Source organism: Nothobranchius furzeri, chromosome 17 (assembly GCF_043380555.1).
Source record: "Nothobranchius furzeri strain GRZ-AD chromosome 17, NfurGRZ-RIMD1, whole genome shotgun sequence".
In the NCBI taxonomy this organism is placed as follows: domain Eukaryota; kingdom Metazoa; phylum Chordata; class Actinopteri; order Cyprinodontiformes; family Nothobranchiidae; genus Nothobranchius; species Nothobranchius furzeri.
In genome coordinates this window covers 50,647,723-50,671,063 of record NC_091757.1, presented here as the reverse complement: position 1 = coordinate 50,671,063, position 23,341 = coordinate 50,647,723, and the positions used below count along the sequence as shown (strand labels likewise).

The following is a 23,341-nucleotide window of genomic DNA, read 5'->3' as shown; positions in this document are numbered from 1 at the left end:
ACATACCTCAGAACACGCCCTCTCAGAGATAGAAAGCTTTGGTGTTATGGAACAAAGACATGTGAGTGCAGTTACCTTTAACCTGATTTCAGTGTCCTGCATGATGTGTATAAGTGCACGTGACCTTCTTGTCACTGATCAAACATTACTGATTATCATAAATAATTATTATTATTAACCAAAGAATAATTAATTTCAGTAATTAAATATAATGAACCTTGATGATTATTTACGAACATTGTGATAAACAGTGAAAAGAGTTTATTAGAAATGATTCTTTTAAATCTTGAAGTGTCCTTTGTCTTGCGTATGGAGCAGCGGTCAGATAAAGGCAGTTGGATTAAAGATGGTTTACAGCAGACTTTGTGTCTCCTGTAATGGATAATCTGTAGATAGAAGTACAGCCAGTACAGCTTGACCGAGCTGAGGAAGTGTGACCTTTGGATCACAAATGAGGCCATTCATGTCGCTACAGTTTTGATGACGCATTACGCATGTTTTTATTTTTAATAGTCACTTCTTCTTTAATTGGCCCTTTTCTGATCCTCTTGCAGATTTTTCTGTTTCTCTTATGCTTTCTTTTTTGCAAACACTGCTTCTGATTCTAGATAGATGTTTGGTAGACGTCCTAAACTTGCAACAACTTTTAGTTTTGATAAAATTCACGTTATTATTTGTAACTTTCACTAACTTGCCTGCAAAGTCTCAATTGTGCGATTCTCCTGAACCTTACATCTATTGGTCAATGATGGACTCAATCACAATTTAGGTGCAAGATTCTGAAACCCCATCAACAAAGCTGTTTTAGGAATGTTAATTAGATTGAAACACAAGCTAAACTCCACAACCAATGAGGTATCAGAATAAATAAACAGAGGTAATTTAAAACGTTGAAATGATTCACCATAATATTGTGTAATAGTGTGTGCTTGGTTCACACGGCAGGATATTTCGTCAGATTTTTTTAACAGAATTCCCCTTTCTGACAATCTAAATTATGCACCTGGTTATACTAATGGCTCTAAAGATAATCTTATCAAATATTCTTTCCATGTGTGGTGTGTTATGGTTATTCTGGTACACTTGGAAGCATGTCAGGAACACCCCGATAATAAATCAAGGCTTTTAAACATGTTGAGTTGCTTGGTCTGATTATTTTTTTTAACCAATCAGAAAAGTGAGGTGACAAAAGCGTTCTTTTACACTTGTCCTCAACTGTGTTTGTTTACTTTGAAGTCACGTTCAATTTTGCGAGACTTTCCGTCTGACCGGGGAATGTCTGTGTGTGAAATCAATTTGTTTGTATTCATGTTTGTATGTAGTATTTGCCAAGATGCTGCACACCACACACTGTCGGACCAAAAACTGGTACATCCATGAATTTTGAAAATCTCTATGTATGTGGTCTCTCCTGCTTGGAAAATCGATCGACCTTTAAAAATGTTGTCATGTTAACCGCATCTAATATTTTCCAGGTTTTGCTCTAACCCACCAAACTAAAGAAAGACTCTGAAAGTCTGTTGAGGTATCTAGAGTCAAACTGCCAGTAGCAGGACTAGTTGCAGATCTTTTGAATCACGAGAAGCTGCTGGAAGAAGCTTCTGTCAATTTTTCTTTGAAAATGATTGCTTGGTCCAAAACAGTAGTTGTAGCACAGTTACTTCCACGTGAGAGTACAAGTGATGCTGATAAAAACCTACCTTGCTGCTGGAGCTCTTCGCTTGGTTGAGACAAAGTCTTTGGTCCACATGTGATTAATTTTGATTCATTAATTTTAACCACTGCTGATAATAAAGGGCATCAGCTATGAAGATGCTAAAACTCCACCATCTAGACATCACGATATCAAGCGCCTCATAGTCAAAACAAAACTTACTGCCACGTTTTGCCACCACAACAAGGACATCACGGTTTTTCATTCACATGTAAGTACTCATGATGCTTTGGTTGATCAGAGATTTATTTCTGCCTTGAGCTAACAAACAGAAGACCTTCATCCTGCAACATGACACTCCAGAACATCACTGTTGCCTCCAGCTGCCAACTCTTTGTTGCCGCCACATTTTTCTCACATTTGCAGCTGCAATAAATAGAAAACAAGAGGTTTATTCTGTTGTGTCCCCTGTTTTTTTTTTGCCTTTACAATCTACATTATTGAGCTGTCATCGTGTCAGATCGGATGTTCTGCAACCTTGATGGAAGCAAATAAATGCAGCATTACATTAACATAAAAAATCGGAGTGATTATTCAAATGGTGCTGTCAGATTTGTGAAGGGTTTGCAGGAAACGTGCTTGAGAACAACTAAAGTAGAGGCGACGGTCTGGCTCCATGTACAACACAAATGTACAAAAAACAAAAAAAAAAAACAAAACAAAAAAAAGGACAATTTGTATAGAACGGTAGCAGTAGATGCATAACAAGCATGAGGTGAAGGTAATGCAGCATTCACACCATAACACACACTAGGATACTAATCTTCTCATGATGGATAAAGAGTTAAAGTCTATTTCTAAGGATTCATGACACATTCTGACACTTTTTAAAGACGTGTTATAGAAATTTTAGTAAAAAGCACAAATCAATCAAATTTCTTATTATTCTTTGTAGATAAAAATGTTGTGCTGTGTTGGTGTTTATTTACAAACAGCCTTTCATGATGAAGCAGATAATCAATGAGATGAGTTGCATTTAGCTATTTAAAGAGACAATGTGTAGTTTTTTCTGTTAATCTTTGGAAATATCCATCAAAATGTTGTTAAAAATGAATTAAATGATGCCCAGTTGTTGAAAAATATTGGCAGCTTAGTAACAGATAACCATACAACTCAGGTCTAAAATACATGGGAGCGAGTCTAAGGGTGTTTCTCAGTGTCAAGGCGCATGGCCTTGCGATGCCAGGTGCATTGATTACGAGGACACTGTCATTCCTTGGTCAAAGAAAATGGTTAAACTGAATGGACTTGCATCACGTGACCGCGGCTTCCACAGCGGTCACGCAACGTCACGTGACACGGGAGATAACGTTATATTTTACATGTTATAGTTAAACGTTATAGTTTTAATATACCGTAAATCCTCTAATATTAGCCTGTATTTAATTAACTGTCGGGTATCATTTTGGCCGGTGTCGGAGTTGGCGGAGGTGAATAATGGCCGTTTTTTTATTGTGGCCGGGTGGAATGTGGTAACAAGCAAGTACGGGGGCGGTTTTGTCATCCGTCTCACTTTTGATTTGCCAGTGATAGACCGCGAGGGTAACTTTAACCGTGCGGAGACGAAGAGGAGGCGAAAATTTGATATCAAGTTCAAAGAGAACGTGCTGATTATGCTGCAGAACACTCTGGGGAGCAGTAGCAGGGGTTGTACAAACTAATCACTAGTCAACTTCACCGCTCTATAGTGACTTGTTATGCCTGTCATTGACTAGTCGCTGTCATGTGATGCAAGATGCAGTCCACGGAAAAGACAGCAGCCTGCTGTCAGCAGGTGATGAGCTCCTGCGCGTCGGGAGGCAACACGCTGTGCCAGAGCGTCGGTAATGACACCCGCCGTAAAACGGACATTTAACCAAATTGTGACGTTTACCCTCTTGCAATTTAACCTTCCCCTCACCCCCATCCTAACCTTAACCAGCTTGCGCATGCAAAGCTCTGATCGTTGACGCGCTCCAGACATCTGCGTCCTGAGCACGGCCACAGTAACATTATCAAATCAGGTGTCGCCACCTCAAAAACTAATTTAACACGCGATAGTTCATGTCGGCTCATTTCCTTTTATGTTTTCTGTCTTTTATTTTTATTTGTGCCTGATGCGTTTCGCTGCTGTGGATCGGGGTGCATCACCTGTTTTGTCCTCAGTGACGCACCTAACTGATGTGGCCAGCGAGCACTCCGCTGTTTTTGCGATCGGTAGATCTTTTAGAACTGCAGTTCAAAGGTAACTCATAAGGTGAATATATATGAACCCAGGTAGCAGTTCTTCTTTAGGATTAAGAGGAGATGCAGGAAGATAATAAACAGGCAGGACAGAAAAATAGTCAAATAAAAACAAGTTAGTTTTTGTACCTGCTGGTTGCAACAAACAGACACCATTGAAGGTAATTAGAAGTGAGGAACAGAAAATGAAATAATTGTTTTAATGTTTAGAGCAGCAGGAACTCCGAGAGGCTGCAGGTGCATCAGTGAGTTTGCGGCCGCTGCGCAGGGGGAGGGGGGAGGGCTGAAGCAGAAACTACCGTTGTTAAAAGAAATGTGTTTAACTTTGAAAATGTGGGCACAATTTTAATTGTCAAAAACTCCAGCGAACCATTAGTTAATTTTGCTCAAATAGAAATTGAGGCCTGCCTCTAATTCTGGTCTTCCTTCCAATAAAGGCCTGGAGCTTGATGAGCTTGAGTCAAATACAGGCCCGGGCCTGTATTAGAGGATTTACGGTAAATATATAACAAGCCATTTACTTTTTAAATTGTGTATATATTTGTTAAATTAAATACGTAAGCGAGTTGATATCCTTAGCCATCGAATTAGCATGATTACCTGTCGTGTGGACTGGGCTTTAGCAAAATAACCTGTGGTGTTCCACAGGGTTCAACATTAGGACCTAAAAATTGTAAAAACCTTAGAGAAAGAATGACCAAAAGACAGTTTTTGCTTCAGTTATTGATACTTAATAAATATCTATCAAAGACTAATGTAAAGATTGAAATAGCAAATTCAATAAGTTATTTAATTTTTTACTTACAAATCCTCTAGAAAACCCAGTACTTACTACGTGGTCTGTATTTGCATTGCACCTTCTTAGTGTTCTACATCCCCCCAAGTTGCTTCATTGCACAGTCAGTTACCCACCCATTTACACACACATTCACACGATGGTGATGATGAGCTACAATGTAGCCATAGCTACCCTGGGGCTCACTGACAGAGGCGAGGCCTGTTATATCATTGCTCCACCGGTCCCTTCGACCACCACCAGCTACCACCACTAGTACTTAACTAATATTATAAATATTATAACTGTTTATTAGGGCAAAGTCTGCACACAGTTCAGGCTTTTTCTCCTTAAAAAGCAAATTCTAATGTATAAAATAAAAAGCACCTTAACAAAACCATTACAGCACTAGTAATAAATTGCATCCCTTACAGGATTTTACATCACAACCCGCTGAACCCTTTTCTTCATTCGCTCAACAGAAAATATGAATATCTTGGAGAATCAACCGAGCTCATTTTTATTACCCCACATCATACCATGTTTTACAGCCACTGGCTCCAACAGTAAAAACGTGCATACTGATGGTAAATACTAGAAACTCTCAGCATGGAGCAAAAACAAAACCCTCCAATAACCCATCTACCAAGACGGCGTGCAACAAAGCAAATGTGAAATCTGAAATGTCAGATGCATTAGAGCTGCAGAGGAACAAAAAGTACAGTTTCTACATTTTTCAATGCTAATGATCATATTTGGTATGCATTCTGTGCAGTGTCAGAGCATTTTAGACAGGAGAAAACAAAAGATATGTGGTGAAGAAGTGACCCTGTAGATAAAACCTTCTGCTCTGTTTCGTTACTAATGCAGTGGCAGCTTCCAGAAAAGGTGAGAGCTGCCTTTAAACTGCCTGATAAAATGTGAGTGCTAAATGGCTTTTTCAGCCTTGTGATTCTTTGCGACTCATCCAAAACTAGTCTGTTTTTTTTTCCTTTAATCACACACATTTCCTAAAGACCATTTTCTGTGTGCTAACTTTTTTTCTCCTCTCCTTGCCACTGGGCATCGTCCAGAATCTATTCAGGATCTCCACTCTGATAAAAATCAATTGCCACTGTAAATTCAGAGAGATGAGTGATTGCACATAGCACAGGCTTTCCTTTGGCTGGAAATTACGTGTTCATTTGTGCATGTTTTTTATTTCCCCTCCATCTTTTAATCCAACCCTTGAAGCATTTCATGATCAAGGAAATTTTGCTAAGAAGCTTACTGAAAACCCACTTTGTCAGTAATATGAAGCGGTTCTATGACCTGGAATCCTAACAGGGATTCAAAATTAGCTACTCTAGCCTTTAAATTTAAAACAATGCAGCAACATATTAAGATCATCTCCTCAGAAAATGGAAATATTTTGTCTTAAAAGAGTGAAAAGTGCCTTGCAGCTTGCCTCAGGTGATACTCAGGCACTCCTAGCTGTAGGTGTTGACGACATCAGCTGCAGAAACGTAAAGGAAGCTGCAGAGAAGAGAATTCTTGCAGACTGCGTGAACTGCATACCAATAATCTCACAACACAGTCTTCATATGGGTGTAATTTTCCTAAAACCAGATAAAGCAACAGGGTTTGAAGTATCGTCCAGACATTTTTCTCCATTGTTAGAAAGAACACAGATTATTGGTGCAATATTAATCTCTGAAAAGGTCAACAGAAAAAAGAGAAAAATAGAGTTGATGGGAAAGAGCTGCCTTGTTATTTGCAGTGCTCTAATTGACGTTAATTAACTCATCAGTCACGAACAGAAGAGTATGACATGGGAAAAATATTGGACGTGATTCCTAGAGCGGTGGAGCTAAGAAAAAATATGCATTGTGAAAAGAAACACGTTTTTTATATGTAACAGGATCATTACATTTAGTAATATTTAGATAATGTTACTTAATCACAAAAGAAGGGGCTAAGGCAAGAGAGGGCACAGTGGCATGAAGGAAAAATATAATGTGGCTGAATCAATACAGGAAGATGAGCTAAAAGTGTGAAAAGTACCTGAATGGATGCACCTGCATTCCTAAAAAGCTTACATCAAGAGTTTTCATCCTCCTGCAGAAAAAAAGGAAGAATCATTTTTTGTTTCAAAATTCCACTTCACATACATTTTTAACCACTTTTATATTAAAAGCATGAAACAAAGTGGAGTTGAGGTGTCCTTTCTCTGCTTTAAAACTTCCTTTTCATATCTGTAGTTATTCAGATGAGTGATCCATGCAGATCAAAGTCGCATCCAACGGGATGTCATCCGGGGTGTGACCATTGCTTCCTTAGATTTATTCAGAATTTTCTTAAAAGACCTCACAAATGCCTGGAAGCTAGGAGCAAGAGTTGGGACTTTACTCGTTTTGCATTGATGTCTGTTCCTTTTTTTTGTTTAAACTCCCTCTGCCACCAAAACTAAATTAAGTGAATGAAGTAGTTTTTCACCATGACTAGAGGAGACTATCAATGTGTCACAAAGCTAATTTATGGACTTGCAGCAGGAAGTGTAACTTTATTTCTGTCCTTAAAATTGTTACCCACCAGGGGAAAGTTGATTAGAATGCAATTTCTAAAAGGGAGGAAAGTTGATTTTAAAGTCCAACTTCCTAAATTCAGAAACGCTAAACTTGATACTGATACAAACCATTTGAACACATAATGAATTTGAAACATTTTCTTATAACAATTTAAAGGGAACATCTTATGCAAAACTCATCATTTGCATATTTCGAGCTGCCATGTAGGCCTCTACTGCAACTATCGCCAAGCTTCCGTCCATTTTCTGTCAGTGCCTAACCCAGCTTTGCATTTGCGGCAAGTTGTCGGTACAGGATCTGCTCGGGTGCAAGATCGGCTCGGGGTCCTTCGACTGCCGATGACGTCAAAGTAGTTGATTGGCTGAACATGAACCTTACAGAATTACGTAATCACGTTACGTTGTTATCACGTTACGTTGGTCTAGGCAAATTTTTCTGTTGGAAAGACGGACAACTTTTACAAAGAAATCCATCATTATCTCTTTGAAAATACACTTTTAGCATAGAGCTGCATGTATATTAGGGCTGAACGATTAACTGCATGTGCAATTAAATTGCGATGTGACAAAAGGAGATTTTCTAATCGCAAAGGCTGCAATTTGGCAGCGAGTGGTTAGCGCAATGCTAATATACATGAAAAAACCCATAGGAATGCTAATGCTAATATCACCGATTACATTCTTACAAATTATGAATTAGAAACGTGCCAAATGATTACATTTGGAGTCTAATAGAAAGTAAAAGTACCATCAATCAAATAAGCACAGACGGGTATTTTAGTAAAGCCAGAAAACTTTTAACTCCAGAGTTTTGGCTAGCAGCTTTGAGCGTAACTGAACTACGCATGGACAAGACGTCAAAAACTCTAAACACAAAATACTTCAATAAACGGGACACACTTCTTTCCTGCAAATACAATTTCACAGGTGTTGCTAATACCTATGATCCTTCAAGGGATGTGCTCAAAGAGGAGTTCAACATTATGAATAAAAGTGTTTTATTTTACAAATACCATTATAAACACAAACTAACGTCGTAAGAAACATTATTTTAATAACGAAACTGCTAAATTCTTTCCAACAGTTTAAAGATGTGTAGTGTATTTTGTCCGAGTGGGTTTGCCGTACTTTGATGTCATCGGCAGTCGAAGGACCCCGAGCCGATCTTGCACCCGAGCAGATCCTGTACCGACAACGGAACATAATAGAGGTGTTTTTCCCGCCAGCTCCCTTCCCACTGGGAGCATTTTAGGCGTGAACTGGGAGCAAAAGCGTTCCACACAGCTTGTCCTATGAGGTCGCAAAATTACAGAGAATTGCAACATCACGAGTGATTTTGGCAGTTCCTGCGATAAGCAAGGAGAAAGAGGGCAGTATGTATCCAACAAGGTCTGTGGTTTCTTTTCTGTTTTGTTTACCTCAGCTATAGAGGCTTTACAGGAAATGTTGTACTTTGTTTACTAGTTAAGCAATTGGAAATCTGCATGCCACGTTTATTTAGAAAGTTTCTAAATGTTTTACACAGTTCCTGTGTTTGACTTCCTGTCTGGCCCAATCTGAACTGCTGACTCGAAGCGCAAGCGTGTTCCTGCACTTTTGGGACACTTCCAACACTTTTCAGCCAAGTGAAAGGCACCCATTGCCAGCTTTTTGCTGCATAAACTGTTTCTTGGGAGTTACGCAACACTTTTGTGTCTAGTAGAGCCGGTCAAGAGGCAGAAAATATATTTCATGTGGAAATGACATTTAAAGTCTATTTTTTAAGCTCTATGCTTCCAAAACACATCAATCTTCGCAGTTTAGATCGGGTCAGACAGGAAGTCAAACACAAAATCAGTGTAAAACATTTGGAATCTTTCAAAATAAAAGTCACGTGTATTACTTCATTTCCTGCAAAACCTCCATAGCTGAAGTAAATGGAACAGAAAATGTACCACAGAGATTTTTGGATAAATTCATCTGTCTTTCTTCTTGCTTGTGTAAAAGAAGTTAATTTACATCTAATTAAGAACCCGTGAGACATTAAGATTCCATAGTGAATATGAAATCAATCTTACGGACCGTTGAGTTATTTAACCAGAAGATTGGAACTTTTTATTGCAGGGATTATGTAACACTTGAATTAAGTCAGAGACAAGAGAAGAGAGAGACCTTTAAAACGTTTAAGATGATTTATTTCTAAACAATTTAAACAATTTTAAACAAGACTAACTCTACTCTAAATGATGGATGGATCTGGTGTAATGAGACGTGAGATGGATGGTGTATGTGAGTGATGTTATTTTCAGAACTCTCGTATCCGGAGAAGCAAGTCTGAATGATGTTGTGATGTTTTGCTTCTAGCTATGATCAGAGTTTGATTGGAGTTTCATAAACACATGAGACGCCATATCTGTTGCTCCACACATACCCTTGATGAGACCTCCGTACAGATCCAGATTGCCAGGTCCTCGGACCCCCCATTCGGTACAGGAGCAGGTGAAACAGCGTCAGCAGTACGACAGACTAGTCTTTGGATTGTCTCCAGGTAAAAAGCGACAGATGGTTCACAGCGTCAGATGGACCCCCCTTGGGTCAGTGAGTTCAGCTTTTATTCCGAAAGGAACCGTTGCTTGTTTGGTAACATGCAACAGATTTTATCCAGCTTGTTGGTTCTCGGCTTAAAAACGAAGTCCGGATGGCCGGTCCGATACTTCTCTTAGCATGCGAACTCCAGTGAGATCTTGAGAACTGAACTTAAGATGGCGTTGGAACTGGTTTTATTAATCTGGATGTTTTGATTTCTGGTCGAATCAAAGTTGGCAGATTTATAAACACCACAGAGACTATGCCACGCTTCAGAAAGGAAGGTTCTGATTGGATCAGTAACAGCGATGTGTCGTGCGTTTACATTATTGTGTAGTCAGCATGTCTAGTGCACTAGATTAAAGTCATATTACTTATTAAAGCATATTAATCTTAACACTGTTATTTCACAGATCAGTCAACATTATATTATTGATTAACACTTTGTTTTGATTAGCTTTATTAAAAATAGAGTTCTTTTATTTAATAAAAGAAAAGAGTCCTTTGTCTTCATTCTTCTCTTGCTGGAAAGAAAACAGTTTTAGAGCAAATGCATGACCTTGAGGCTGTCTCATGCAGCCTAGTACTGTGTCAGAGGCGCCTGTGGAGAGAGGGTAAATAACCTTGGAGGAATAGCTCCTTCATCACGTTACTCTTGTTATTGTGCGGACTTCTAAAATCACGGGTGGTGTTGCAAATTTCCTGCGATCTTATGACCTCAGCCGTGTGAAACGCTTTTGCTGCCGTTTCGTGTCAGAATCGTCCCCGGTCTGAAGGGAGCTCGCAGGTATAACGCCTTCAGTCCTCAGGTGATTTTAGCTTAAAACTAACCTGACCTTAAAGGTGGCAACTGATTTGCTTTGCTTTAAGGAATGCTAAGCCTTTAATTTGACATTTTCTTGACAATTAATTAACAGCCTCCCCATTAGCTCGATTCCCCTGACGCTGATCTTCAAAAGAAGAAGAAGAAAAAAAAAAAAAGAACTTATTGGTTGTTGACCAAAAAGCCGTTCACTGATATTTAAAAATCTGACCGGTCCTACTCCGATGCCGATGGATTGGCACATGAAGTACATCCAGAGCACGGGAGAGTCACAGCAGACCAATTAACCTTTCACTGATCCCACTTATCATAGAGGGCCACTTCAGGCATTAGGAGAGACAGTCCAAGTGAGTGAAAATGAAGTGATGAAGTGTGTGCATAATCAAGATGGAGTGTGAGTGCACACACACACATACACACACACCCAGATCAACGGCTGCATCATTAAAAATAGTGACAGGCAACATGAATAAAGCTGATTTTCCAGTTACAGTATAATAACAAGATGAGAAAATGATGTGAATGATATCTTGGTGCACACCAAACAGTTCCAGTCAGGGAAGCTGCGCAGGGAGGGTTGGAGGACTACGCCTTGAAAATTTTCCCCAAATTTCAGTCCTGTGGAATTCATCGGGACAGCCCTCCATGTAGCACGCCATCCAAATGATCCATCAGGAGACAGCTCCAGAAATCTAATGTCCATGACTCAGTGGGTCAGAATAGTTCCAGCTGTTCAGCCAGGACCTTCAAAACATGAGGCTGGGAAATGTAATGACATTATACCATAATGCCTTATAAACGGATCAGCGAAAGATCAGTTTCTTTGGCATCAACGTTTGCTTTTAGGAGGAATTTCTGTAGTTTAAAGAACAAGTTCTCTTGTTTTTGAAATTGATCAATCGCTCCGAGTTTAGCATGCAGGCTGACCGTAAAAGTACTCTTCAACACGTATTTCCTGCTTTAGCTCATGATAGAAAATAAACTGAGAAACGTTTGGTTCAGAAAATCCTGACAGATCTACATCACGCTGTCACATTCATGGACTCACCCATCTTGGCTCAAGACGGGGAAAGCTGTTGTTGGTTTAGCATCCAGGAAGACAGCAGAACTCCTCCAGGAAATTACTTGTGGAGGTAAAACATCAACGTCACAGAGCAAAGGGAGTCAGTAGTAGAGTTGTGTTACTGTTAGCCAATCAGAGGCGAGATGTCCAAATATCAGGAAATAAGACTTCAAATCCTGCCGTTTGACGCTACTTTCTCCTCCAGCTGAATTCTACTCTCTCAGACAGGTGCACCAGAGCTTTTTTTCCCTAGAGTACAACTTACAAGGCATTCATTCTTACTACAGAGACCACTGCAAATGTAATAAAATATGAGTAAAGTTGACCTTTAACACAGATGTGAGTAAATTTTATACGTTTTCCTTGAATTACATCAAAGTAATAAATAGGTAAACCCATGGCAGAGCTTCTGGTTTCAAATGCAGAATAATAGACGTAATCTAACCTGTAAGAAAGAGCTCAACTATCACATGAGTTGGTTTTTTAAGACTTGTGATAGAAATTTGGAAATTTTACAGAATTATCTGATCCATTTACCACCTTTTTTACCCTCAGCTCGCTGAAAAATGATGGGTAATCACACCGGCTCCCCCGCTGCCCTCTTTAAGCCACCGTCTGTGGCGACGCGTCTAATGCAGGTAATTATGTGGGAATGAAAGGCTCTATGGCTTTATGGATGGAGATTGGCATCTTGATGGATGCGGTGGTGGATGGGTAAGGGGAGGTGAGCTGTGTCAGCTTTACAGGTGAGGCGGACAAGTCACGACTAAAGGGGGAGGGGGTGGGGGCACAAAACACACTCATGTGAAAACCCACTTTTCTGGAGAGTGTAAAGGAGCTGTAAACACCGTACTGCAGGAAAATAAAACGCATCCTGTGGCAGCTGCATGTGTTTTTGCCTTAAAGATCAGAGCAAAGATCTTGGGTCAGCTGGGTTTGCAATATTTTAAAACTTTAAAAATTTACCACATTTGTTTTCTGCTCCCCTTGTGTGGCACACTATTGAATCCAGATATGCTCAGAAGGATGCGTGATCTAACGTTTAATCTAGTTTCTGATTGGTTTATGTGCTTTTCCATTTCTCAAACAAGAATTTATAAGTTAGAAGTATACTTATCTAATTATCTGAATCATTTGTAAAGTTGTGGCTTAAAAAATAGTAAAACGCTTTAGAAAAATGCTGCATTCAGCTTCCGAACGTGTTTTAGAAGCACGACGACATACTTGCAGCATAAAGATCACTCCTCCGTTTGCAGAGGAGGGTAAAGCAGCATCATTTCGCTGCTGGACTAACAAACAAGTCCTCCTCTTCCAGTTGCACCTGTGCCTTCTTAGAAAAAAAAATCTAATCTATCATGCTGCAAAAAACACGTGTGCAGGCGTAGACTGGGAAGTGTGAAGCAGATGCTCTCTGTGTGAATTACAGAGGAATAAAATCAAAGCCTCGTTGTGATTTAGTCACATTATTATTATTTCTGAGAGTTTTGAACATTTTGCTAAACTTATGCATTGTTTTTCATTACTTTGGTTCCAGACTCTTGTATTTTTGAGTGGTATTGAGAAACTGTTCAGACTTTCTGAACACCTTTCAAATATCTTCTTTTAGCTGCTTTTTCATATTTTTGTTTACTAATTTCCAACCTATTTCAGATTGCTCTTATCTCTCATACCTATGACCCAAAGGGGTTCAAACGAAGGCGTATGATGCATTCATTCCAAAATAGCCTTTAAACTCTAGAGATGAGCCAGATGACATATAGATAGCTTCAGCGGAGGACTTTGTAGCTTGTCACAATTTGTTCTAATTTGGAGTTTGCTCAAAATATAGTTATTAAGCACTCATAATGTAAAAGAGCTATGGACAATAGATAATCAGCTGAGGGCCAATGCACCTCTGTGTCACATTGCGGTGTTGGTAGGACCCAAAATGCAGTACCCAGGATGACACGAGGCAGAGATGATGAATAAGAAAAAAACCTTTATTCTAAGGAGAACAAAAACAAGTCCAAAGGCTGGGAGCCAAAATCCAAAATCCAGATAACGATCTCGAAAACCAAAACTCTAGAGAACACGAGAAGACCAAAAACCCTAATAATCCAAGACGAGAGACGAGACTGACAGAATACAAACAATGGACCGACAAGACACTGAGACAAGACAGGGCTTAAATACACAGGGAGGATGAGAGGGAGATGAGCTGCAGGTGTGTGGGGTGTGGGAGGAGGACCAGGTGAAGGCAATGACTAATCAGGGGAGAAACTAACTTGACCTACGAATAAAACCTAATACAAAAGAGCAGGAAACAACTACAATTCAAAGGGAGGGGGGTGAAAAATAAGAAACACTGATGGGAAAAAACATACTAAATCATGAAAGGCTGTAACTAAAGGAAATGACTTGAGAAACCTAGAGGGCTGGAGACCTAGGGGCAAATGGGGAAAGCCAGAAGACACATGAGGAAGACGCAGACATGACACATGAGAACGCTAGGACACAAAAGGAGCACCTAGAGAGGATGGAGAAACACCAGGAGGCACATGAAGGAAGGGGCAGACACAGACCATGACACTCTGAGGTCTTGGCTAGAATTAATAATTATTTTTGTAAATGCTTAATTGAAGATCTGTTCCTCTATAGCCTGTTTTTTGCCCTCAGTGTGTCCATTTTCCATTTATTTGAGCAAAACTTGCACATTAAATCATCATGTGCAAGAACCGGACAGAAAATTGGTGAAGAAGCCACAATCCAAAGAAAAAACTTTGAAAACCTACAAAATGACAAGAAAAAGAAAAAGAAAACATTGGTCAGTTTAATACAGATGAAAGTCAAAAAATTAGAATGTGGTGCAAAAGTCCATTGATTTCAGTAATTCAGCTCAGACTGAGAGACCATCTAAAGCAGGGTTATTCATGGTCAGAGGGATACTCAACAAAATGACCTGGAAGATCGAGGTCCGATCCAGGAAGTGGGGGTGGGGCGTTGCGCTGCTGCTGAATCGTCGGATCGGGGGGGTATGTGCTGGCGGTTCTGCACACAACACATAAGCCTACAATATAATGAAACAACTGCACACCTGCGCTGTTCCTGCCCCTCCAGCTCGTCTGTCGGACCAGGTTGGTGGTGGTGGTGCTGTGTTCAGGATTGTGTTTTTTCTTTTGAAGGAAAAAAGCAACTTGTCACTACTACCTTTTTATCTGTGCTATATTATGGTGATCTTATATATATGAATGCTTCTTTACTGTGCTAAAAAACTGGACTCGGTTTACCATGCGTCTCTGAGATTCATCACAAACTGTAGAGCCATAACACATCACTGTGAATTATATTCACGAGTGAAATGGCCGTCATTGGCAATAAGAAGACAAAATTATTGGTATGTTTTTATTTACAAGGCAGTGTTTGGATTGTTACCTCCTTGTATTTGCACATTAATCACACGAAAAAAATGTTCATTCCCATTCTTTAAGGTGTAACGATCAGTTGCTACTTTCTGTTCCTTTTGCTCGCACACAGTTAGGAAAGAGAGCCTTCGCCTGCTCTGCTCCTTCTGCTTGGAACCAGCTGCGGAAAACCTGGAAAACGACTGAGCAGGTTTCACTAAATGCCTTCAAAACCAAACTGAAAGCTTCAGAGACTGCTTTTAATGATTGAGTGTTTTATCATTGCCATCATGTTGTAACTGTATTTTTGCTGCCTCTTGGCCAGGACACCCTTGTAAAAGAGGTTCTTAACCTCAATGGGTCTCTATCCTGGTTAAATAAAGGTTAAAAAAAAATTGGCCCTTTGAGCAAAGAATATCGAACCTTTTCACAATATTCTAACTTTTGCACGATATTCTAATTTTTTGAGTTTCATGTATAGATTACAAGAACATTTAACATCTTGGAAACAAAATAAAAATGAATTAAGGTTAATCCTACAAAAACACCTCGGATGAGAAGCAAAACATCTTTAAAAAACCAAACAAGCCCAGTTGCCTTCATTCAAACCCCTTTGGATTACCATGACATGGATGACTGAGAACCTTCACCAGCATAAATGAAGGGGACTTCAAAAATATTTACACAGTTCTAAATGTGCAAACGTTCACGTACGTTGCTTCGACATTCACCAGCTACTGAACTGTTATGCAACTGCACTAGTTGTCCTGACTCGTTGAACTGTACTACTTGAACTCAACGTCAAAAGCCTTAGCTGTACTCGCTGTAAATGCCTTTATTGTTCTCACCTGTTAAAGATCTGAGCAGAATGTGAAGCTAAAAGGCTGATGGTGACTTTAAAGGTGGAGGCTTTTTCGTCCATGCAGAACTGCGACGTGCGTGTTGCACGAAGCAAGATTAATAGCTAGATCTGCCTCGATTTATCATCTTGTCTCAGGAGCTCACTCCCCACGTGCGCCGGTGTATTCAAGTGTGTCCTGAATCCTGGAAGATCTTGAAACCACTCAGTCTGCAAATAAAGGATTACTCTGCGTTGTCCCCGATGAGAGGAGACTTGCAAAACGATTTGAAACTGAACCGCTACACTTTGTGTTCAGCAAAAGGAAAAAGTGGCCTTTGTGCTGGAGTTAATTGTGAATAGAAAGAAAAGTCAATCTTTTGTTGGGTGATTGTTAGATATTGGAGGTTGATTTATACCGATCACTTAGCAAAAGTAAAGTCAGAATACCATGTAAGACGAGGACACCTTGACTTGAGTGACTGAGAGGAAACGTTCCGCCGCCATTATCGCTGCAGTCATCTTTTCTGATAACCACTTAATGGTGTATTGACCACCTGATGTGTTTCCTCCAGGTTGACTTGGTACTGTAGAACGAGTTTCCGTCCTCTCGATACCGTCTTATCTCAGACGTTTTACAGTCCCCGGCTTTCAGAAAGCTCCCTCTCCCCACAGATGGAGCTCTTATCATGAAATTTTTCCCTCCTCCTCTCTTCGGTCCTTTTGCAGTGTCGTTTTCACTTTGAGCATCCACTTTTCCTCAAGTGAATCTCTTTCTCTTCAAACCTTTGTCAACCCCTTCCAAAAATGAGCTGATCGTTAGTTGCAGTGAGTGAAATTTATTTTACAATTTTGTAGCCCGATGTCATTGAGAGTTGTAACATTCTGTGATTTCTTATTTGTTGGAAGTGATATCTGCTTGTTTGGTGATGCAGCAAATGCTTTGATCAAATGCAAATAAATAAATAAATAAATAAAAATTATAATAAAAATTCACTGAAATAAGATTTTTTGCTTGAGTGGATTCCCTCTTTCTTTAGGTCTAATTTGCATAAACATGCTGTCCATATTAAAAATCCAACAATATCCCAAAGGCATCCAGAGGAACGTCCAGCTTTGCAGCATCTGTTTCCTCCTAAGACAGGAAATTATTACATAAGCTTGAGTGAGAACACCTTTACACAAGAAGCACAGACTTAAATAACACTCAGTGGATTCTGCCTCAGTGAAGGTTATGATTGTGTTGAGTAAAAGTCTCTAAAAAAAAACCCTGCAGGAATCAGTCTGAGTTATTCAAAGACCAAATTCACTGAGAATCGTTTCTTTTCCTGTTATTTCTGCAATAAAAAAAAACATCTTAAATGTCTTTGCCGAGATTCGAACCCAAATCCTCCGTTTGAAAGCCATCACTTCTACCAGCTGAGCTACGCCAGTACCTACTAAAGATTGAATCAAATTTGTTGTTCCCCTACCGCCATTGTGCTTCGAGAGGAAGTCAATGGGCCAATGAGGTGGAGGGTAAGGAGCTGAAAAAACTTACCAATTGGAGGACAGAAAAGATCAGCCACAGGCCACGCCTCCAGAGTGCCAAAACTCCCAACAGCCGAGTGAGCAGAATCAGAAACCGAGCGCGCAGAAAGGCTGCCACGCGCGCAGTGAGGCTGCCGCGTGCATGTTTTCCTCTGCCGTGTGCTCGTTGTCCAACGCGCGCACCCAAGTTTGTCACTTGTGCACATCCTTGTGCGCTCACAGACACACTTTGCGCCCTCTCAGTGTACAAATGACCTCTCGCCATGTATATTTTCACTCGAGAGGTTCTAACTTCCACGCGCGAGTCCCGTTCACACGCGCGATGTGGACCCGTGCATTCGTATTCCACGTGCACGGGTTTTGGCACCCATCTGACGCCATAACTCTGAGGTTCGTGTGCATGCTGAACATGAAAATAGTCTTCTACCCCTGTTTCCTGCTTTAGCCGTTAAAAGACAATAAGACGGGGAAACGCTTGGATTAGCAAAAGCCACACAGATCTACGTCACTCTGTAAAATAGTAATCATGGACTCACCCAGCGTAGCTCTTGATGGGAAACGCTGTTGCTGATTTAGCGTCCAGGAAAGAACAGAGAACGACTAAGATGGTAGAAGCTAATCGTTGGCATTAGCGGCTCCACATCATGGCAGAACCCCTTCAGGCTTTGTTATTTGTGGAGATAAAACATCAACATTGCAAAGCTAATCGAGTCAGTGGTAGAGTTGCGTTGCTGTTAGCCAATCAGAGGAGAGATGTCCAAATATCAGGAAATAAGACTCCTGTTGCTCCCCTCTGCTCTGGCTCACTCCAACTTCCTGAAACAGGAGCACCAGAGCTTTTATCCCGTCAAAGATTTTCTCACAAGGCATTCATTTATACTAGAAACCACTGCAAATGTATTGAAAAAACAAGTGAACTTGGTCTTTAACAAAACGTACAACTAGAAGGATGCATACAATATTTGGTTTTGGTTTTATTTAAACCAAGGATGAATTTGTGCTTGAACTTTCTCTGGACTATTTCAGTCTCCAATGAGAACTCTGCACTTGTTTCCTGGATTTGACCTTGTCCACTTTTTTCTTACCTGTCTTTCTTTTTCTCTCAGGTGTCCGATGAGTCATCGGACTCCCCTGAGCCAGAGCCAGTCACCTGCATGGAGCCCTTTCTGGTGCGGAGGCTCTCTTGCCGGACAGTCCAGTTGCCCCCCTTAGCCTTTCGACAGGCAGAACAGTACTACTTCGACCGCAAACCCGAGCAAGACGCAGTCGCTGTTCCTCCTCGGCCCACAACACTGCCATTACGTGCACTGCCACTCATCGCCATCACCTCAGCTGACACCAGCAGGTGGGAGGATATGGGTCTCTACATCTTTGCATATAGAAAATGACTTTTAATAGAACAGGTCACTGGTATAATGAGGTTTTAAAGTGAAATGGTTTGGTGGATTGACATGTTGAAGTAGCGGAGGGCAGACATTTACTAATGACACTGGAAAAAGAAAATGCCTGAAATGCTAGTCACCTACCCCAAGGCTAACTCTGGATGACGTGCCGTGTTTCTATGGCAACAATAAGTGATATGTGCTCAACCGTGAGACCAAATGACCACAAAGAGAGGAGAAAGTTAATGAATTAGTCTTCTTGTGTGCAGCCATTTAAGAAATGTTTGTATCAATCTGAGATGGCATTAAGCAAAGCTGACATGCATCCAGCAGAAATCATTTAAAACTTCTAAGAAACCAAGTGAAAGTGTCAAGAGGTCAGGCTGTTTTGCTGAGGAAGTCAGACTTGCACAGATTTCAGCTGTAGGTCCGGGGTTTCCACGAGGGATTGTGTACGGCTCTCTGCCACGCTCCGAAGAAACGTAATCAATTGTATCCAAAGCTCAGCCAGACAAAAGTGACCAATCAATCAAAAGATCAATAAATTCTGCTTTGTTCGTCTAAAGAAGAGCACCTTCTTCACAGATACAGAGTTTAGCTATATCAGGACTCCAATCAGCAATATGGCTATAGTCTACGTCTCTGAGCTACTTCCTTCTGAATGTTTCTGGATGGAGAAAAAAACAACAACACTTTTCTGGTAAAAGATAATGTTCAAAAGAGTCATTCACTTGTTTCAATGCATCTGCAGTGTTCTCTGGTTTAAATAAATGTCTCGTAAGTCGATCTCTGTAGAAAAAGCTGTGGTGCTCCTGTTTCAGGAAGGTAGTCGGAGGAGTGGGCATCAGAAAATGGCAGGATTTGGAGTACTACTCATCAATATTCATGATATGAATTAATCTCACCTCTGATTGGCTAACAGTAACGTGACTCTTCCACTGCCCCGTGTCACCCTTCTTTCTTTGGTAAAAATTGCAACATAGATGTTTTATCTTCACAAATAACACAAGCCTGAATAGCTTCTGTAATGTTGTGGAACTGCTATTGCTAACTGACAGCTTCTACTAGCTAAGATGTGCTCTACTCTCTCCTGGACATTAAATCCATGGACATGAATACGTAGAAGCTCCATTGGGTGCTGGAGAGCATGACATATTCACCGCCATATTGGGTGGGTTCCTCACGCTCCCAACCCAACACAGAGTGAGCAATTGTGTGCCTGCCGTTGCAACAACAGTTGTACTATTGAAAACAGATCCAGTGGGATTACTATTGACTTTTGTAGCCTACCTGTTGGGATTTTGTATTTTAATTTATTTAGTTAAATTATATTTATATTTTAATTATCATGCCATACTATATGTCTGACTTTGTAAAAAAAAAGGGGGGGGGGCATAATAAAATGTATTTTTTAGCTGGGTAAGCACCTTTCTCAGTGGAGATAAATGCACTGGGGACAAATGGGGACTCATCCAAGATGGCGGACTGCTGCTACACCAGGTCCAATAGGAAGCACCAGTCCTACCTATATGTCTGTGATTAAGTCAACACAACCTCCACAGTCATGAGTCAAGGAGGATGAGTCCATGGATGCTTATTTTACAGAATGATGAGATCTATGTGGCTTTCTCTGACTCAACCATTTCTCTATTATTATTATTATTATTATTATTAATTTTTGGGGGGTTGCTTAAGCAGGTGATAGGAGTAGAAAACCATTTTCTCATTCAGCATGCCTATGCAACTCAGAGTGACCAATCATATTTCAAAAACACTTTTGCCCAACATGACTTAATGCTTAAACCCAACATGCATGTGTTTGGTTTATGGGAGGGAACTAGGCTACTTGGGGAAAACCCACGCATGCATGCGAAGAAAATCCTGTCTCCACAAAGAAAGACCACTGCCAGGATGTCACTGAGATGTGTAGAGTCATTCAACCTGAGGCAGAAACAGAAACTTCAACATCAACAGGAACCCAAAGCATAGAGAATAAAGGTTGATGGAGAACACACAGAATAACAAATGGAGATGAAAAAAGATACATTTTTAATAAAAGGGAATAAAAATCAATGACCAAGGGTAAATTCTAACTCTCATTGGATTTGCCATTTCTGTTATTTCAACCATATATGTGAGCGAGAAATGGGGCTCTGCTGCAATTTGGTCTTTTGAAACTCTGATTTGTGAATGATAAAGGCAAAAGGAACAGAAAACAACACATTGTTGTGTTTCAAAATACAGCTATTGGAATAATTCATGTCTGGTGAATTTTGTTATTCTGGGTGGACACCGAATCAACTCGACCCTGATCAAAGAGGAATTCCCTTAGATCCAGTAGGCGCTGTACTCTTCTGGTTAGCATCTCTTTATAACATAAAATGATTCAAATTGGAGCAGAATAAGGACTCTGGACATTTTGAAGAGATTTGTAGAAAATTCTGTTGAAGATTGAAAAAGAGCAAATTACTTTTTAACTGGGTCAAACATGTTTGGTGTTATTGGGAAACTGGAAAGTTGTACTTAAAGTCATGCTGGACTGAGAAGAGTGTGTTCTGCAGGAGCAGACCTTATTAAGAGTGCATAGAATAAACAAAATAAAGAGGGTTGTGTGAAACCGTGTGGATTAGTTATGATACTCTCTGGTACACTCCAGCATTGTTGCCTTTTCAGGATCCTTTTCAAACAATTTAATTTTCCACCTTTTAATCATTTTAAAATCATGATTTTATATTGATTATATAAATATATCATATTTATAATATCTTTTAAAAATCCTTTTTAAATGTTATTTTTTGTTCTTTCGAAGTGCCTTGTGACTTTTATCTTTAAAGGTGCTATATGAAAAATTGCCTCTTCCGCAGAAGAGACCTTCACTAATCACAATATTTAGGGTTCAACCCTTTATAGGGCCGATGTCCCTATTTAGACATTTCCACTCACATCGTAAATTATGTCGGTGTGCCTTTTCACAAACTCATAGAATTGCGGGATTTCACTCAAATAATCATCAGAGACCAAGCAAGTCACGGTTTACTCCATGACGCCATTCCATCAATCAATGCAGGGTTTCAATGAGTGCCCTATGAAGGGTTAAAGACGCCTGAAGCAAACAAATGGTAAATGGTAAAATGGCCTGTATTTGATATAGCGCCTTCTAGAGTCCTGGAACCCCTCAAGGTGCTTTACAACACAATCAGTCATTCACCCTTTCACACACGGGTGGGGATGAGCTACGATGTAGCCACAGCTGCCCTGGGGCGCACTGACAGAGGCGAGGCTGCCGAGCACTGGCGCCACCGGTTCCTCTGACCACCACCAGCAGGCAACGTGGGTTAAAGACCAAGTCATCCCCAAATCAACTTTTTTCCCCTGATAAACTGTATAAATGTGTGTCTAATCGTGCTGCGGTCGTGTAGTGACACATGTAGTGACACGTGTAGTCAATAGTTTTGCACTTTAGTGCATTTTACTTAAAATTTTAATTTTCAGCCTAAAACTGTCAGTGTTGTGCCGTTGTCAGGTAAAAACTCTGCACTGCATTTGAATTTAAATCTGCCATCGCTATTGGCTAAGAGGTACCCTAGAACGTTAGCTGGTACCATATGATGTCACAATGTCGTTGTGAGTCTGTGTGTGTGTATTTGTTGGTGGCTCTGCCCTCTAGGTCTGCTAGGCAACAGCACTTGTTGCATTTTTCAAACAGGACGTGGGAGCAGAGCAATACTCTGGTAGGGGGTGACTTGCTCTTTAAGTGTCTTGCCCAAGGACACAACGGCAGCGACAGACTGAGCGGGGCTCAAACCAGCAACCTTCCGATTACGGGGCGAGCACTTTACTCCTGTGCCGCCGTCGCCCCCCAATGGGACTAAATCTGCTAAATAAAATATACTATGAAAAGATTGAACAGTCAAGTCTCTTTTTATTGACAGAAATAAATGGTTTTCAGATCATATCTTGATTTTTGCAACTTTATTGTCCCAGGTTGAGAGACAAAAAGTATAAACACAGAAAATAAAAGTACGCGTGACAAGATGTGCCTTCCCCAAACAACCTCCAAGGCTCAGAAAATTCAGATTTATTACGCAAGAACCGACAGCATCGTATAGGAAGTAACAAATTGGTTTGGCTGCGGTGCAAAGCCTCCTCGCTGTTTAGTGGACTAATAACATGCAAAGCAGTGATATTTAAACGGGTCTCCATCTGGCTTCAAACAGCGTGACTCATCAAACACTGCAGTCTAACAGATTTCTGTTTTTCACCTCTGTGCCTTACTAATCTTAACTGTAAATCACAGAAATGTTTTAATTCGATATTAAATATAAAAATAAATGTTTTTTTAATGTAAAACAAGGATTCGTGTCTATTGTGAATAAAATGTTTGATAGATTTTACGTGTGTAAAACAGAAATAACAAAAAATGTGACGCAGTACAACATGTTTGTGAAACTAAAGCCAACTTGGAGAAGAATGATCTCTTTC

At 40.3% G+C, this 23,341-nt stretch overlaps 1 protein-coding gene across 4 annotated transcripts in view; it reads left to right on the top strand.

Moving 5' to 3' along the window:
• pde4d (phosphodiesterase 4D, cAMP-specific) overlaps nucleotides 1-23,341 on the top strand; it is a 284,880-nt gene that overhangs the window by 40,311 nt on the left and 221,228 nt on the right. For 3 of the 4 annotated variants that reach the window (XM_054731769.2, XM_054731770.2, XM_054731771.2), the window contains one exon: nucleotides 18,584-18,822. In XM_054731769.2, coding sequence (XP_054587744.1) covers nucleotides 18,584-18,822 — 239 coding nt within the window. Of the gene's footprint in view, nucleotides 1-12,084; nucleotides 12,368-18,583; nucleotides 18,823-23,341 lie in introns of those variants that run through there. The other variant, XM_070546136.1, reaches the window with a different exon arrangement.